Here is a 16,238-nt window from a genome sequence, read left to right on the forward strand (position 1 = left end):
AACATACCGAGAGACAAACAATATTCAGCAATCATGGAACGTTTCATATCAGTGTATGAAGAATCCGACAGCCGCAATTTCCAGAAGCTACTCGCCGAGATGGAGCTTGGAGATCAGAAGCCTTCACAGCTACTGCGACGCATGCGTAACCTTGCAAGGGACAAGGTTACCGACTCCACCCTCCGCATGATGTGGAGTAAGCTGCTGCCAGCCCACGTCCGCTCCGTACTCGCCGTCAGCGAGTCATTCAGCGCGAAGTCCACGCTGGAGGAACTAGCGTTGCTTGCTGACACGATGATGGAGCAAATCCAGGAGGTAGCAGCCGTCTCCAGCCAGCCACCAGCCGTCTCCAGCCAGCCACCAGCATCAGGTCCAGAATCATCGACGTCAAATCAGGTAGATCACACACAATTCCTTATTAACGATATACGAAAACTATCACTTGAAGTCGCCGAACTCAAGTCAAGGCCATCTCAACACTATCATCGCCACCGATTTCGCTCGTCATCTCGCAATAGAACTTCGTCACAACACCGTTCCCGCACACTCAATAACTCACCAACACTTTACGGCTATTACCATCGCCGATTTGGTAGTGAAGCACGACGTTGTACTACGCCCTGCAGCTTCAAGAAAGAGCCATCGGGAAACTAGAACGGACGTTAGCTGCGGCGGAACCCGGCGTCCTTCACACTTTATACCGCCTTTTTCTTTTTGTCACAGACAAGAAAACAAAGATGTCATTCTTAGTAGATACCGGTGCTAATATATCCGTCCTACCAAGAAAAATAGGCCTGAAAGCAACGTCTCTACCATTTAAATTGTACGCTGCAAACAACACAACAATTTCAACTTATGGTGAGAAAACATTAGAACTCGATCTCAACCTCCGTCGACCATACAAGTGGAAGTTTATTGTAGCTGACGTCACGAAACCAGTATTAGGTGCCGATTTTCTCAACCACCATCAACTTATCGTAGACTTAAAAAATCGAAGATTAATTGATGCCGTCACAAATTTAAAAATCAACGCGCCAATAATGTCAACGACCTCACCCACAATACGAAGTATCGATATACAGGCCCCGTACCACGCGATACTCGCCTAATTCCCCGGTACCACGAGATTAACATCGATGAAATTATCGCCAAAAATTAACGTGGAAAATTATATTGAAACACAAGGACCTCATCCACCTCATCGTTATGAAATAGTGAAGAAAGAATTCGAAAACATAATGCAACAAGGACTCTGCAGACCGAGTAAAAGTCCATGGTCTTCACCACTCCATATAGTATCTAAAAAGAATGGAGATATACGGGTATGTGGTGATTATAGACGATTGAACAGCATAACCAAACCCGATCGTTATCCAGTGCCGAGAGTCAAGGACTTCACCCATCATCTGTCTGGCAAAACAATATTCTCCACAATCGACCTCAACCGCGCTTACCAACAATTGAAGACCAGGGAACAAGACATAGAGAAGACAGCTATCATCACACCAATGGGTTTATTCGAATTTCCTCACATGTGTCCAGGTCTGAAGAATGCGGGACAAACATTTCAGCGATTTATTCACGAAGTGCTCCGTGGATTAGACTACGTTTTCCCATTCATCGACGATTTGCTCATAGCCTCAGCAAACGAGACTGAGCATCGCGATCACATAAGAACAGTACTTAGAAGATTGGAAGAAAACGGTATTACTATCAACCCCGCGAAGTGTAACTTAGGCCGAACGGAAGTAAAATTTCTTGGATACATCGTATCAAAAAACGGTATACAGCCACCAGAAGAGAAGATTAAAGCCATTACCGAATATTCAAAACCGAATACTATAGAAGGTTTAAGACGATTTTTAGGCATGTTAAATTTCTATCGTGACCACATACCGAATGCCGCATCAATACAAGCTCCGCTAAACGCTTACCTACACCATGTCAAGAAACGTGATAAAACAATAATTGAATGGACCGACGAAGCATCAGAATCATTCGAAGAGTGCAAGAATAGTATATCCAAAGCTACCTTACTCGCTCGCCCATCACATGATGCTCCTATCGCAATATTCTGCGATTCGTCTGACAATGCAGTAGGTGCAGTCCTACAACAATACATCGAAAATAATTGGCAACCACTCGGTTACTTCTCAAAGAAATTCTCAGAGGCGGAGAAGAAATACTCAGCGTATGACAGAGAACTCTCAGCCGTCTATAAGTCAGTGAAACATTTCTGTAAGATGTTTGAAGGACGTGAATTAATTATATTCACAGACCACAAACCCCTTACATTCGCTATGATGAAAACACATACTGCAAACGAAACGCCACGCCGAACGCGCCAATTATAATTCATCAGTGAATTCACAACCGATATTCGACACATCAGTGGAAAAAATAATATTATTGCCGACGCATTAAGTCGAATAGAAACAATAACAGTGTCACCTACGATCGACTACAGCGAATTATCAATCGCACAAGAGAGAGACAGCAGCATAACACAACTCATTCAACAACCAAACTTAACCTTCAAGAAAATAAATGTACCTAACACGAACCTAGAATTTTATTGAAAAACATCAACAAGTCATGTACGTCCTTACAAACCTACAGAATTCCGCAAACAAATTTTTAATAGTGTACATAATATTATTCACCCAGGAATACGAACATCACGTAAATTAATATCTCAAAAATTCTTTTGGCCATCAATGAATATCGACATCGGGAAGTGGAGTAAAACTTGTATAAATTGTCAGAAAAGTAAAATACAACGCCACACAGTCAGCAAAATTCAATGTTTTGACGCAAGCGATCGTTTTCAGCAAATACACATAGATATTGTTGGACCTCTACCTACCTCTGCTCAAGGACATCGTTATCTGATAACAATGATCGACAGACATACTGGTTGGCCTGAGGTAATCCCTAGCGACAATATTACAGCCGAGACAATTGCAGATATCATATACAATCACTGGATCTCAAGATTTGGATGCCCAGCGACACTAACAAGCGATCAAGGTCGACAATTCGAAAGCTCTCTGTTTACCAACCTTATGAAAACTATGGGAGTTAAACGGATACGAAGTACTAGCTATAACCCAAAGAGTAACGGAAAAGTAGAACGCTTTCATCGTTGCTTGAAGACAGCCCTTCGTTCAAGGTTAACGAACACCTGTGCATGGGTCAATGAACTATCAACCGTATTATTAGGCCTGCGCGCAGTTCTACGATCGGACACAGGCGTTAGCGCCGCCGAATTAACATACGGCTATAACCTTCGTCTACCAAGTGATTTCTTCGACATAAACACACAAACATCATCTACCTCATTGGATCATACCTACTTTGATAAGTTACGTACCCATATCGCAGCTAATAAACCACACTCACCTACTTCACATCGTAATAACAAACATATTTGTTCATCAAGACTTACATACATGCAGTCATGTGTTTATTAGAATAGATTCAGTAAAACCACCATTACAAACACCATATGAAGGACCGTACCGTGTTATCAAACGAAGCGGTAAAGTTTATACCATTCAGTTACCAGGTCGACAAACAAACATATCGATCGACCGTTTAAAACCTGCATATTTATTAAATGAAACTGATGTGAAACAATACATTATATTCATTACCTTTACCTGTACAAGTTACCGAAAACCTTACCGATACCATACCTAACAAACATACCACCAATACCCAAAATACCACGTTACCGGACCCTACGAACAACTTGACGTCCCAGCCTATCAAAATGTCAAGGACAGGCCGACTCATCAAGTTGCCGGTGCGTTTAACTTGAAGGGGACTCCTGTAGCTGTACCTACCTGTACCTACAACCAATAATATCAATTAATACAAATGTCTAATACCTAACTTGTAACGTAGCATTATAGATCGTAGAAATAGTAATCGTGCATAATAACTGTAATAAGCGTATGCCGAAAGATTCGTTCTGACAAGAACATTTTATTTTATATAAAGTTATATTAGCTCTGACAAGAACATTTTATTTTATAAAACGTAATATTAGCTCTGATAAGAACCATTTCATAATGCTGTACATCAACTCATAGAATCGTACAGATCACCAGTAGTAGATCTCAGTGAAGTTTCAAGCATCGTACTTTCTCAAGACGATCGCAGACATACTCACGTGATCAGTCATATGCTCCGCGTTACACAACCGCGCAGCAAGGCCGAGTGTCCTCGAATGACACGTCGGGACTCGGCCTTTTTTTTTTTGAGAGGAGGAAATACTGTATTATCCCTGTATTGCCCCGTTCCGGGGCGTAATATGTCGGACTCGAGTGTCCGCGTAGCGGACACCCCATACCGACTAAAACCTCCTCTGTGCTGTTAGCAGCTCTGGCTTTCACAGCGAAGTAGGACGTGGGCCGTGAAGGCCGCAAAGATTACGCAACAACAGTCGCGGGGCGTCTCCTAAGGAGACTCCAACCTCAGACCGGCTGTGTGCTTGTGGGAAGGAGAGAGAATGAAAATGAAGATGAAATTAAGATGAAAAGGTGATAAGAACACACTCGCCGGCGAAAGTGGTGATGTTTTGTGTAATGTATGTAAGTGTGTATGTATGTGTTTATGATTGTATGTATGTTTGTTTGTATGTATGTAAGTAGTGTAAATGTTAGTGTGCATGTATGTTTGTGTCTGTTTGTGGAGTGTGTTTGTGATTGTGTAAGTGATGTATGTCAGTCCGTGTGTGAGTGAGTGTAGTGAAACGATTACAGGACGAGGACTAGCGTCTCGTCGGGTATCAAAACAATGTGTGGTGTATCTAGGGTGCGGGCCGCTGACCATCGTCAGAGTGACGAGTGCCAGTGGTTTGCGGTGGTTGACCTGCGAAGGCGGTGTGTGCGTGTCTGTGTCGGTGTTTGTGTGGGTGTCGCGTTCGCGATGGTGATGTCGTCATCCGGGTCTACCGTTACGTGTCTGGGACGTCTTATTGGGTTGAGACTATGGTGAAGGGGGGTGTACCCGCATGCCTTCCTAACCAAGATGTTGGGATGGTTAGGCGCCTTGTCAAAGAAGCGTCGCGAGATCTCTTTAAAGTGTTGAGCTATCGTCGGAAGCTCTAGGTCGCGGTGAAGGTCAACGTTTCGGATGAACCACGGGGCTCCGGTTGCCATGCGCGTGAATTTATTTTGAACTACTTGCAAACGACGTAAGTAGCTCGGTCGGGTGTGCGCGAAAACGACGCTTGCGTATGACAGTATGGGCCGTACGATGGTTTTGTACAGCGTCACTTTGTGTTTGAGCGGAAGTTTGCTTCGCCCACACACAAGTGGATAAAGGCGACTGAGGACAAATCGGACTCTATTGCATACCGTATCAATATGTTTCTTGAAGTTCATATTGCTGTTGAACGTGACTCCTAAGTATTTGTAATCCTTCACCCACGGTATGGGTGTTTCAAACAGTTTAATAACGTCGGTCGGTTGTTTTTAGCGCGGATGCTATTCGCGTTACCGAAGAGTACCGCTGCACTCTTGGTGGGGTTCACTTCAATCCGCCATTTTCTGAACCAGTTGCCTAGTTCATCGACGGCGGCTTGAAGCACTTTAATGCTCAAGGTTGAGCGGTTGGAGCCAAAGTAGAGTGCCGTATCGTCAGCGTACTGAGCGAGCTGGACACTCGGAAACTTGGGAATGTCGCTCGTGAAGAGCGAGAAAAGAGTGGGAGAGAGGACCGAACCCTGTGGCAAGCCAGACCTGATGGGTCTGGGTGAGGATTGGGTGCCCTCTACTCGATATCGGAAGGAGCGATCAGTAAGGTAGGCTCGAATGATGCGCACGAGCCTGTCTGGCACTCCCAGTTGATACAGCTTGAATACTAAGCCGTTGTGCCATACCTTGTCGAAGGCCTTCGCAAAACACGGCTGCCGTGGTAGCGTGAAATTGACGCCGTATGAGAATGTACTCGGTGAGTCGGTGAGCCTGCTGGGGACACGAGTGAGCGGTTCTGAATCCGAACTGTATGTCGGGTATCAGGTTAAGCTCCGCGATGTAATGATTAAGACGCGCGAGAATAAATCTTTCGTAAAGTTTCCCGATCGAGTTAATTAAGCTAATAGGCCTATAGCTACTCGGATTAGCTTTAGGTTTATTGGGTTTTGGGATACCGATAACAATGGAATCCTTCCATTGTTCGGGGAACGCGCTATTAGACAATAGAATATTTAAAATGGTAACCAATAAAGTAATAAGAGTCGAGGGTAGGATTTTAAGAACCCTATTGTTTATAGTGTCGGGCCCCGGGGCCTTCTTGGAGTGAAGCTCCTTAATGATTAGCTTCACCTCTTCGTAAGAGGTGGGTTTTATTACATCGCCTGAAGAGCTCAGAGCGGAGCGACGTTCAACTTCACTATCAACTTCGTCAACGTGTGTCGGGTCGGCTGCTGCATTTGGAGAGCACTGACTCTCGAGACTATCGGCGAGGCATTCAACCTTCTCACCGTCATCGAGCGCCGGCTGCAGTCCCGGTCTGTCCAAAGGAGGCATGACAGTGGGCGGCTCCTGTTTGAACGCGCGAGGCAGCTTCCAGAAAGCCACATGTGATGGCTTAAGGTTGCCGAGCAAGCGGTCCCAACGTTCGCCGCGGAGTTCCGCGATACGTTCCCGTACCACCCGCTGTAGGTAGCGGAGGTGGCGCCTAGTCTCGAACGACGGATACCTATCGTAAAGTCTAGTGGCTCTGTGCTTCTGTGTGAGTAGGTTCCTGACCACTGGAGGCAGGTTTAGGCGATGCGGTTGCATCGTCGGAACCTGCCTGGAGCAGGCCTTGATCCTATTCTGTATATGTGACGTCACATGAGAGATAGCACTGTGAGCCGTGTCGACCGAGTCGATGACGTCCGGTATAAGGTCAAGGTCGTCGGACTTGATAGACTCGAGATCCTTTTCCAGCCGTTGCCAGTCGATCACTGTTTTCGTCGGTGGTTGAAAGTTAACCGGTGGGCCTAGATTTAGGACGACGGGCCGGTGGTCTGACTCTAATTCGTGAAAAACCTCGATTGAATTTACATTGAGCGTTACGTTTTTAAGTAACGCAACGTCTAGAATGTCGGGTCGGTGCGCGACGTTATCCGGATAACGTGTTGGTTCGTCGGGTGCTATTACTGAAAAGTTCAGCGTGTCTGTGAGAGAATCTAATAAAATTCCGTTTCTATTTGTGGCTCTACTGTTCCAGCTGGAGTGTTTGGCGTTAAGATCGCCGCCCACTATGACTGCGGCCCCGTGGCCGAGTAATGCTTCTATATCTGTGTCTAATATTTGTTTGTTCGGCGGAAGATAAGCTGAAATAACAGTGATCGGCTGGTGATTCGCCATACTGACTCGGATGGCAGAGGACTCGATGTTAGTGAGGACCGGAGGATCTATAGGTATACAGTGTAGAGACCTTTTAAAATAAATGAGGGTACCGCCCATACGGGTGGTGCGATCATTCCTGACTAAGTTATAATTAGCGATACGCGGATCGCGTATACGTGGTTTTAGAAATGTCTCTTGCACTAAGAATAGGTCTAATTGATGTTCGTGAGCGAACTCCTTCACCAAGTCTAGTTGTGGCTTAGCGTTGCCGTTGCGTTAGCCTTGGGCGTTAAAATACGCTATACGGAGCGTATGTGGTTTAACCCGTCCGCTTACGTAATTAGGCATCGCGAATGTTTTTATACTTTCGCCCTATATCGGTGAGGGCACGGAATATTTTGGCGTTGTCTGCCATAACTTGCAGGAGCGACGGCGGGTCGTCCCGGACAGCCTCGAGCCTGCTGGCCAGGGCTGTAATATCGTCGATGTCGAACAGCTCTGAAAGCTCAAACATGAAGGCAAAGGCGCTGCCGCCTTGGTTGCCTGTTCACGCGGACGCGGGCGCCGGTGGCCTCGGTCGCGGGCCCGACGCCGCCGGGCGGGACGCTAGCGGTGGCCGGAGGGGCGCGGGGGCCGCGAGAGTGGCCTCTGTGGCAGCGTTGGCAGCCGGAGGAGACCTCGCCCAGGCGTTTACCTTCGGAGGCGGCGCAGGTTTGAAGGTCGGAGTGAACTCCACCTTCTCTGCTCTGCCTTGCGGCTGGCGGCGCCCTGGGTGACGCTTGTGTTTGGGTGCCTTTGGACACCCGCGATAGCTCGCGGCGTGCCCCTTCTCCCCGCACAAGACGCAGGCCGGGGGCTCCGCGCATTGCGCTGGTCGAGGGCACTCCGGCGTGCCATGTTTGCCGAGGCACTTCACACACCTCGGGGTGTGTTCACAATTGCGTGCCGAGTGCCCGTATAACTGGCATCTGTGACACTGACCGGGCCTCCCGCGGTTGCGAGGAGCTTCGGCCCGGATGCCCTGAAGGGAGCAAGCCGATTTTATATTAAAAATTTCCTTTCCCTCTTGCGTGAGGTCGAGGACGACGAGAACCATGTTAAATGGTTCTTTGTTGTTGGTGCCGCGCATACGGTGCACCTCGTGTGCAGGGTAACCCTGCTCTTTGAGGTCCGACAGAATGTCGGCCTCGTCTCTCTCGGGACGTTCTTAATAACGACCCTCAGACGCTTCTCCTCAGGCAGGGCGTACGTGTGGAAACCCACACTCAGCTCTCTAAGAAGAGATGTCAAGGCGCGGTGCTCCGCTACCTCTTTGGTCTCTAATTTGATAAGAGATTGGTACGCCCTCGCCTGGAAGGAGAGCGTCTTTGGGATCCTATTTTTGATCACCAACCAGCGGCCTCGGTCACCTGTAAAAATAGGGGGCGGGCGCTTGGTCGGAGGCGGTACGCGGGCTTTAGCGGGCGCGGGCGCGGGAGTGGAGATAGTCGTGGCCGCGGCTTTCTTGGCGGGCGTGCCATCGACAGAAGGCGATTCGCGACCGCGCTTCTTTTTACGGCTCACGGTGGTGAAGCCGTCCGTGTCCGACGCGACACTCTCTGCTCTCGACGGTAGAGCGGTTTCCGGCTGGGCCGGTGAAGCACTGGAAGCCTGAGGGGCTTCCGTGCGGTCAGGAGTGACCGCGGGGACCTTAGGGGTCGCCTGCGCGTCAAAGTAAGCCTGAAGGACAGGCGGGCGGGCTGATCGGGTGATCACTTTCCTTGGTTTGACCGAAGCTACGGAGCTTGCATCGGAGTCATTACCTAATTCCATTTCGGATTCCCCGTCGGAACCCGAAACGTCAGATGACGAGTTATATTTTTTGGATTTCGCTCTAAAAGCCGGATCCACTGCCTGATCTATTGTTTCCTTAATTAGCGGAGCGATCTTCTCCGTGAATAACTTATCTAGTAGGGCGCTTAGAAGGCCCTCGTCGGCAACCATTGGTGAAGCCATGGTTGTCATATTTATTAACTAGGTTGAGCGGGCAACAACCCCCGCTGTCCGAGTCAGGCAGAGAGGGAATATAATTATTAAGTGGACAACTATAGTTAAGTTGTACACTTGCACATTAATAAATAATATTAATAATAATAAAATATGCAAAAATTAAAAGAAATTAATAATAGTAATTAAGCCTAAGACTTAGCTTTGCTGGATGTAGACTGGCTGGGCCGGAACCCCGATGCACGCTGTGCAGGCCCCCGAGGAGGAGACACACACGGCACGAACTGCAACTCACAAACACACACGATTAGCGTGCAGAATCGCGAAACACAGCACAGGTGCTAACTAACACGATCGTAAAACCGGGTAATTAACACTGATAATAACTAAGCTACGTTCCGCGAAGGAACGTAACAGGTGCGAGACTCAAAGAGTCCCGAACAATAGCGCGCGATAACAATAGCTAGCCCAGGTGGCCTGAGCACATAGTGCGATAACGCAGGTAATAAAAATATTCGAAGGAGGACAGATAACGCGGCACGTGTGCTCGCGTTGCCTGCCTGAATCGAACTCGTCGGGACTCGGGCGTCGATCGCTATTCATGCAATTTTAATCAATGAGCAATAGCGTAGGTGCGGAATGCTCATTGACCGATGTCAATGAGCATTCCGCATCATACGATTATGATCGAGCTTCGACGCGAGTTTACACAAACTGCGATAGCATTCGTTTTAGAGCGAGATAGAACACATAATATTATTCTCAATTCTTAGTGAATGAAACGTTTTACTATTGGTTAAAATGTAAGCTTTAGTATTGGTGTGTATTTTCTGAACTTGTAAATATTTTTTAAGTAACAATTGTAATTGGGTACCTAGTTTTAAGGATTTTGTATATATATCGTGTAACTTTTTAATAAATCATATCTTCCGTATAATATCTTCCACATATTCCTCACAGTCAAGCAGTTGTTTTATTTAATCGCCAAACGCTCAGTCTCTAAAAGCTCATAGGAGCATAGTATTCACTCACAAAGACTGGAAACCAAACAAAGGAGTTTTACTAAATATTTGGCATATAGGTAGTACTCAGGGTAATCTGCACAGAAGTTCTTACAGAAACAGAAATACATGTTTTGAACACTATAATCGACGAAATAATTTAGGTTTAGTTTTCTTGTATAAATTAATAAACGGTATTATTTATTGTCCAAAATTATGAGGGATGTATAATTTTACAGTTTCTATAGGCATATATTAATGCCTCGTAAAGCTAATAATTCATGGATTTTTGATATACCACGCTATCGAACAAACTTAGGTTCGTTTTCACCACTACCACGACTACTTAGGCAATACAATGAGATGAATAGAAAAATAGAGAACTTAGATAGGTATATGTTTCAATAGACCACAGGAATTTAAACGTAACCAACGAAAACATCCCAATTAATGAAAAACAACATGCATTATTTTTCTTTTATAATCTAATAATTGTAGTCTTTTATAACTAAAAGTCCATAATCAACTTTAAATTGTTATTTTATCTTAGTTTATATTATGTTATTAGTTAGTAATACCTAATAAGTTTGTAAGTAGTTAATTATCACAGCAGCAACTATGAATGTTGTGTACATCTGTTATTGGTACTCACATCAGTAATTAATTTCTTGTAATACTATATTATGTGTATGCTGTTGTGTATCATTAAGAATAAATAAATAAACTCATAACCCCGGTTTGCTCGCATAATGCCCTTATTTATTTGCAGTGTGTGGTTTGTTGACGTATAATATTCTCAATAACTCCTGTGATTTAACTTTATTAATTTACATTTATTTTATTAACTTGAGAGGAGGACAAACGCGCGTATGGGGTCACCTGATGTTAAGTGTTAATAGATATAATTAATTAATTTGTGAGATGAAGCTGTAAATATTTATTTAAAGAGTGGTAATGAGTTTCTTGCCACTTCTTATTAAAGCTCAACGTTTTGATATTCAAAATGTCATTTCTTTGACCAAAAAGAATAGAGTGATATAGATTTGATTTATATAAAACAAGCACATATATCACACATGGGCAATGTGCTTAAAATTCAGTATTGTATAGAGAATACCGCAGCAAATTATGGAATAATAATTATAGTTTATATTTTTATAGGTTTATTAATTCTATAGAATAAAGGATTATATAGATTATAATATAAAACAAGAAAAACACACTTTTTAGGTAACTACCTAAAAAGTATCACAATAATTACTGTAATACTTAGAGTTGTGTGATGTTGAACTTGAATGACATTTAAATTAGTAATTTTGGAATTAGGGAAGGATTAAAATATCAATTTAATCCACAATTATTATATCACATAAATTTCAACAATGAAGTACCTACCGACAACTATTGTCACCAGTGGAAGGCTCCTTTGCACCTGATGCCGTCTAGATTATAGGTACCACAACAGCGGCTATTTCTACCAGCAGTAATGTGTAAGCATTGCTGTGTTTCATTCTGAAGGGCGCCATACCTGGTGAAATTACTGGCCAAATGTGACTTGATATCTTATATCTCAAGGTGACGAGCGCAGTTGTAGTGCCGCTCACAATTTTTGGGTTTTTCAATAATCCAGAGTGGCACTGTATTGTAATGGGCTGGTCTCGTCCCTTACTTTCATAAAAAATATTATGTTTACACTGCTCACATGATCACATCGAAATAATGAAGTAGGAAGCAGTTATTATTTGCCACTGTTATTACTCAATGATAAAAATGGGCTCATGAAACTTAAAATATAATGTAGTATAATAAAAATGTCTTAATGTTTAATAAAAATTTATTATCAAAAAATGCATGAGCAATTGAGCACCTCATACATTTTTTTCCTTCCAGTACATAAAACATACTAAGATTATGGCATTAATTCTTAGCTTACCTTAAATACTATGAATATTTTGGTTTTAAACAATTGATATTCAATTTTTAGGATTATCATAGTAACACAAAAGGTTAACAGGAGTAAGTGCCTTAGTAAGGAACTTTAGTAGTGGATACAATAACATTTTTTGTGAACCATCAACACAAAGTATGGGTCTATGCTTAGATCATTTATATATCTAGATAGACTGTGACAACTGTGAAATAAATTGAGGTTGACATTTCACCTCTATTTTGAGCATTGCACACACACTAAAGTAATAATTTTGGCTTGTTTTCATCAGTTGTCTCGCAGCATGCTCTATCTAGACATACAAATTATCTTAGTCTATGCTACTGCTAAAAACCCATAAAATTATTTTGTATTATCTTTATCAGATTTACATATGATAATTTTGGATTTAATTATTAATAACATCCAAATAAAAAAATATTTTTTACATACATTATAAAAATTCAATTAATACATGTTACAATTTTATTCAATATGTGTTTTATTAAATCCGTACAATATCAACTTATTCCCATGCAGTTATTATTTATACTATGAGCAGTGGATTTAACAAGAGCTAATATTGTTTATTTAGAAAATTTGTTGTGAAAGGGACCCCTAGGAGTAGTTCCTATGTAATTTATGTTTAAACTGTGCATACTTTGGTACATTAATTGTATGTATTTTATTTATTAATACGGCTTTACTCACATTTTTGTCTGTGTCGGTACCGACTAGTTTCGGACCACTAACTTACACTAAGAGGTGGGACGTTATCGCAAACCCACCACACACACCCCTGATGAAGGACCTCCAAATGGAGCAAAACTAGTCTGTACCGACACCGAAAAAAAACGTCAGTAAAGATGTATTAATAAATAATTTAATAATGACTCACGAAAGTTATAATAATTCAATTGTATATATTTTCTTGTGAATTACAAGAAACATCAAAATAGCTTATACTTATTGAAATAATTATTCATAAGGCCACAAATGCAATGAAAAAAAGCTGGAATACTCATCCAACAAAAATTACGGAGGCAAAGGAACAAAACGTCCAGACTTATTTTTATGTACAAAGTTATTTAGCAGCTAGTGTACCTGTTGTACATAATTTTATTATGCTTGTAAGATAGCCGTAATATCGAGATGTATGTTCCTTAGGCATATTTATGGTACCTTGAGTTTTAACCTAAATAATTAGTACTATAATGTTATAATAACTTAAGATATATGTTAGTTTTATATATTATGAGTCAGGGTAAAAGTAACACTGGATTAATTACTACTGAATGAATCTAAATCTAATAAATAAAATTAAAAGAGAAGTAGCTGACTAAACTTTTGCAATACATCCAATAGTGATGTGTTCAGATATTTCATTTTTATTCTATTATTAACTGAGACTATGAGAACCATAGTGGCCCCAACTACATTTTAGCAATAATAATCTTATAATATCCAAGAGTTAAAATTAATTATTAACCAGAGTGTTCTAAAAGTAATTTAATTTGTTAAACTTGTATTTATTCACTTTGTACAAATATGATTAATTTAATGTAAAATGTAGTTATGGTACTCATGGCCTCAATTTCTTTATTATGAATATTCTATATATATAGCTAGATTAGTGGTTAATTGTTTGAATTGTGTTCTAAAAATAAATTATGTAATATTTTGTGAACTTTGTGGTAAAAGGTCACTGTGACTTTATTAATACATTATCACAATCCATGTGAAGGCATATTTTAATCAAAGCTTAGCACTCAAATGTGTGTTGTTGCAATTAATGCTAAGCATGGACTAAATGAGTTTAGTACAGCTGGCCAAAACTTGTGTTACAAACAATCTAACAGACATGCATCAAAATGTGGCAAATAAATGACAAACAAATACAAATGTGTACCCTTCCTTAAAGGCTGGAAACACTCCTGTGATTCCTCTGGTGTTGCAAAAGAATGTGGGTGGCGGTGATCATTTAACAGATGACCCATACTCTCTGTCCTCTTTTCCATTAAAAAAAATTAACGATATTTCTTAAGTATGAAGCATAAATTATATCAATGGTTTACAGGAGCTTCAATTATCATTAGCAACACAATAACAGTTTTTATGTTACTAGAATTTATGTAAAACTGACCACAAATTCTCATTGAGGTGTGAATATAACCACAGACAAGGAACAAATGTGAAAATATACTGAGTTTAAGTATAACTCACAGTCAAGGGTTAATTTTTTATTTATTTACAGTTTAAAATAATTTTTTTAATGTTAATTTAAACGGTTCACAGTTGTAAAACTGATATTTTGCATTTTAGTTAAGACATCAATAGAAATCACTGCAACTACATATTATTATGTGCAATATCTAGAAACATTACTGAATTATGAGATTATAAGTGAACTATCAACATAATACAACTCTTAATAATATATTTGATCAGTGTCTTTTGTCTCTCAAAATGGCAAGTCAGTTTCAGTACTGCCGAGTACTCTGCCACATAAGTGTTGTTCAAGCTGATATTTCTGTTAAATGATTATGTTGTTCCATATGAGCCTTTGAAGCACACTTGAAGAGCTTCTTCACTTCATTATTCAAACCTTCACGATTTCTCGCTATCTCTATAGCATAAAACTGAACTCTTGGAACCAATATAATATTCTGTTCCGAATAATCACCCTTTGTATCTGCTCTTAAAAGTGTGCCAAAATTGTAATCTTCCACCGTATTTTTGAATTTCTCACAATATGCGCGCCATTTAGCCTTGTTAACTTTGTTTTTTATTTCGTTTTCTATAATACTTGCAACATTTAAGTCTGGAAAATCTTGTCTGAAGTGTGTGTATATTAAATCATCATGTGGCGTTAATTTCAGCCATCTGGTATCTACTGAGCAAATGACCTGGATAAAAATACTTATTAAAGGTACATAATTTTATTTTTTATTTAAAGTAAAGAGGTTATAGAAACTCACGTTAAAATGTATATCGCTGTGTTCCATAGCTAGCGTAGCCCAGACTTGTTCCAGGGTTGCATCATTTCCGTATTCCTCGGCTTGTGTCGACAAAGTATCCTAAAAAGTGAAAACACAAGTTGAACTAAGGTCTCGATATGGTAAGTAGTTATGCATGTAAGTGAATAACAATGAGATGTTACAAAGCACAAACCATATTTTTAAATGGTATTTTATTGTAAATTACTATTTGATTTTCGATAACTACACACGGAATTAATAATATATAGGTCTATATGTAAATTTAGTAAAAAATAGCGAAAACGCCGGATTTTAAATAATATTCCATGAACAAGGAGTAAATAAAGATGAAATCACAGATGACAGATCAAATAACAAACACAGATTCAGAACAATAGTACGTCCTCCTGTTGGAATAGAATAGAAACTATAAACCATAGATATAGGGTAGTGGAACCAGAGAAATAAAAAATGTTGTCAGTATGGCACTTTGCCTTCCAATATTTTTTAATATTAATATCTTTAATGGTATTCTATAAATTGTGCTTCTGCCATTCTTAGGTACAGCTTCTTCGGGAGAGCTCTGATCATATTTTTTTGTCTTTTCGCGGGGTAGATAACACAGAATGTGTTAAAATGAAAAAGCGCAAAATGAAAAGCAAAAAATATTGATTTACACAATACCAAATTCTCCGTTCAGAATATGGTAAAATAAGTCCTAAAATTGAACTACTTTATTTAATTCGTTCATTATTTGGGATAAAGTACCGTAAAATGAACGTACAATATTTAGTTCAGCGTTCAGTTTAAGATGCGATACACAAAAGTTGAACGAATAAAAGTGAATATATTCCTTAGTTCAACATTTGGGCATGTAATCTAAAGTTGAAAAAGCAAGAAAATAAAGCCCTTAAAATAATTAAAAATGCGAAATTCTGTGTTCAACTTTTGGCAATTAGCCTCATACATTTGCTTTAATTAATTTGAGCTGTTTGGT

General features: G+C 40.9%; 1 protein-coding gene across 1 annotated transcript; it reads right to left on the bottom strand.

Moving 5' to 3' along the window:
• Window positions 1-12,156: 12,156 nt before the first annotated feature.
• LOC126974496 (protein PBDC1) lies at window positions 12,157-15,611 on the bottom strand. Its single transcript, XM_050822012.1, has 3 exons — window positions 15,435-15,611; window positions 15,242-15,340; window positions 12,157-15,169 (listed from the first exon to the last, which is right to left on the bottom strand). The coding sequence occupies exons 1-3, from the start codon at window positions 15,435-15,437 to the stop codon at window positions 14,780-14,782; spliced, it is 492 nt and encodes a 163-aa protein (XP_050677969.1). The 5' UTR covers window positions 15,438-15,611; the 3' UTR covers window positions 12,157-14,779.
• Between the last annotated feature and the right edge of the window lie 627 nt (window positions 15,612-16,238).

The sequence above is a fragment of the Leptidea sinapis genome, chromosome 32, assembly GCF_905404315.1.
Source record: "Leptidea sinapis chromosome 32, ilLepSina1.1, whole genome shotgun sequence".
In the NCBI taxonomy this organism is placed as follows: domain Eukaryota; kingdom Metazoa; phylum Arthropoda; class Insecta; order Lepidoptera; family Pieridae; genus Leptidea; species Leptidea sinapis.

Excerpts from the sequence above, each read along its gene's own strand:
- LOC126974496 (XM_050822012.1), bottom strand. Across the intron at positions 15,170-15,241 it reads ACAGCGATATACATTTTAAC|GTCATTTGCTCAGTAGATAC; the intron begins GTGAGTTTCTAT and ends ATTTTTATCCAG.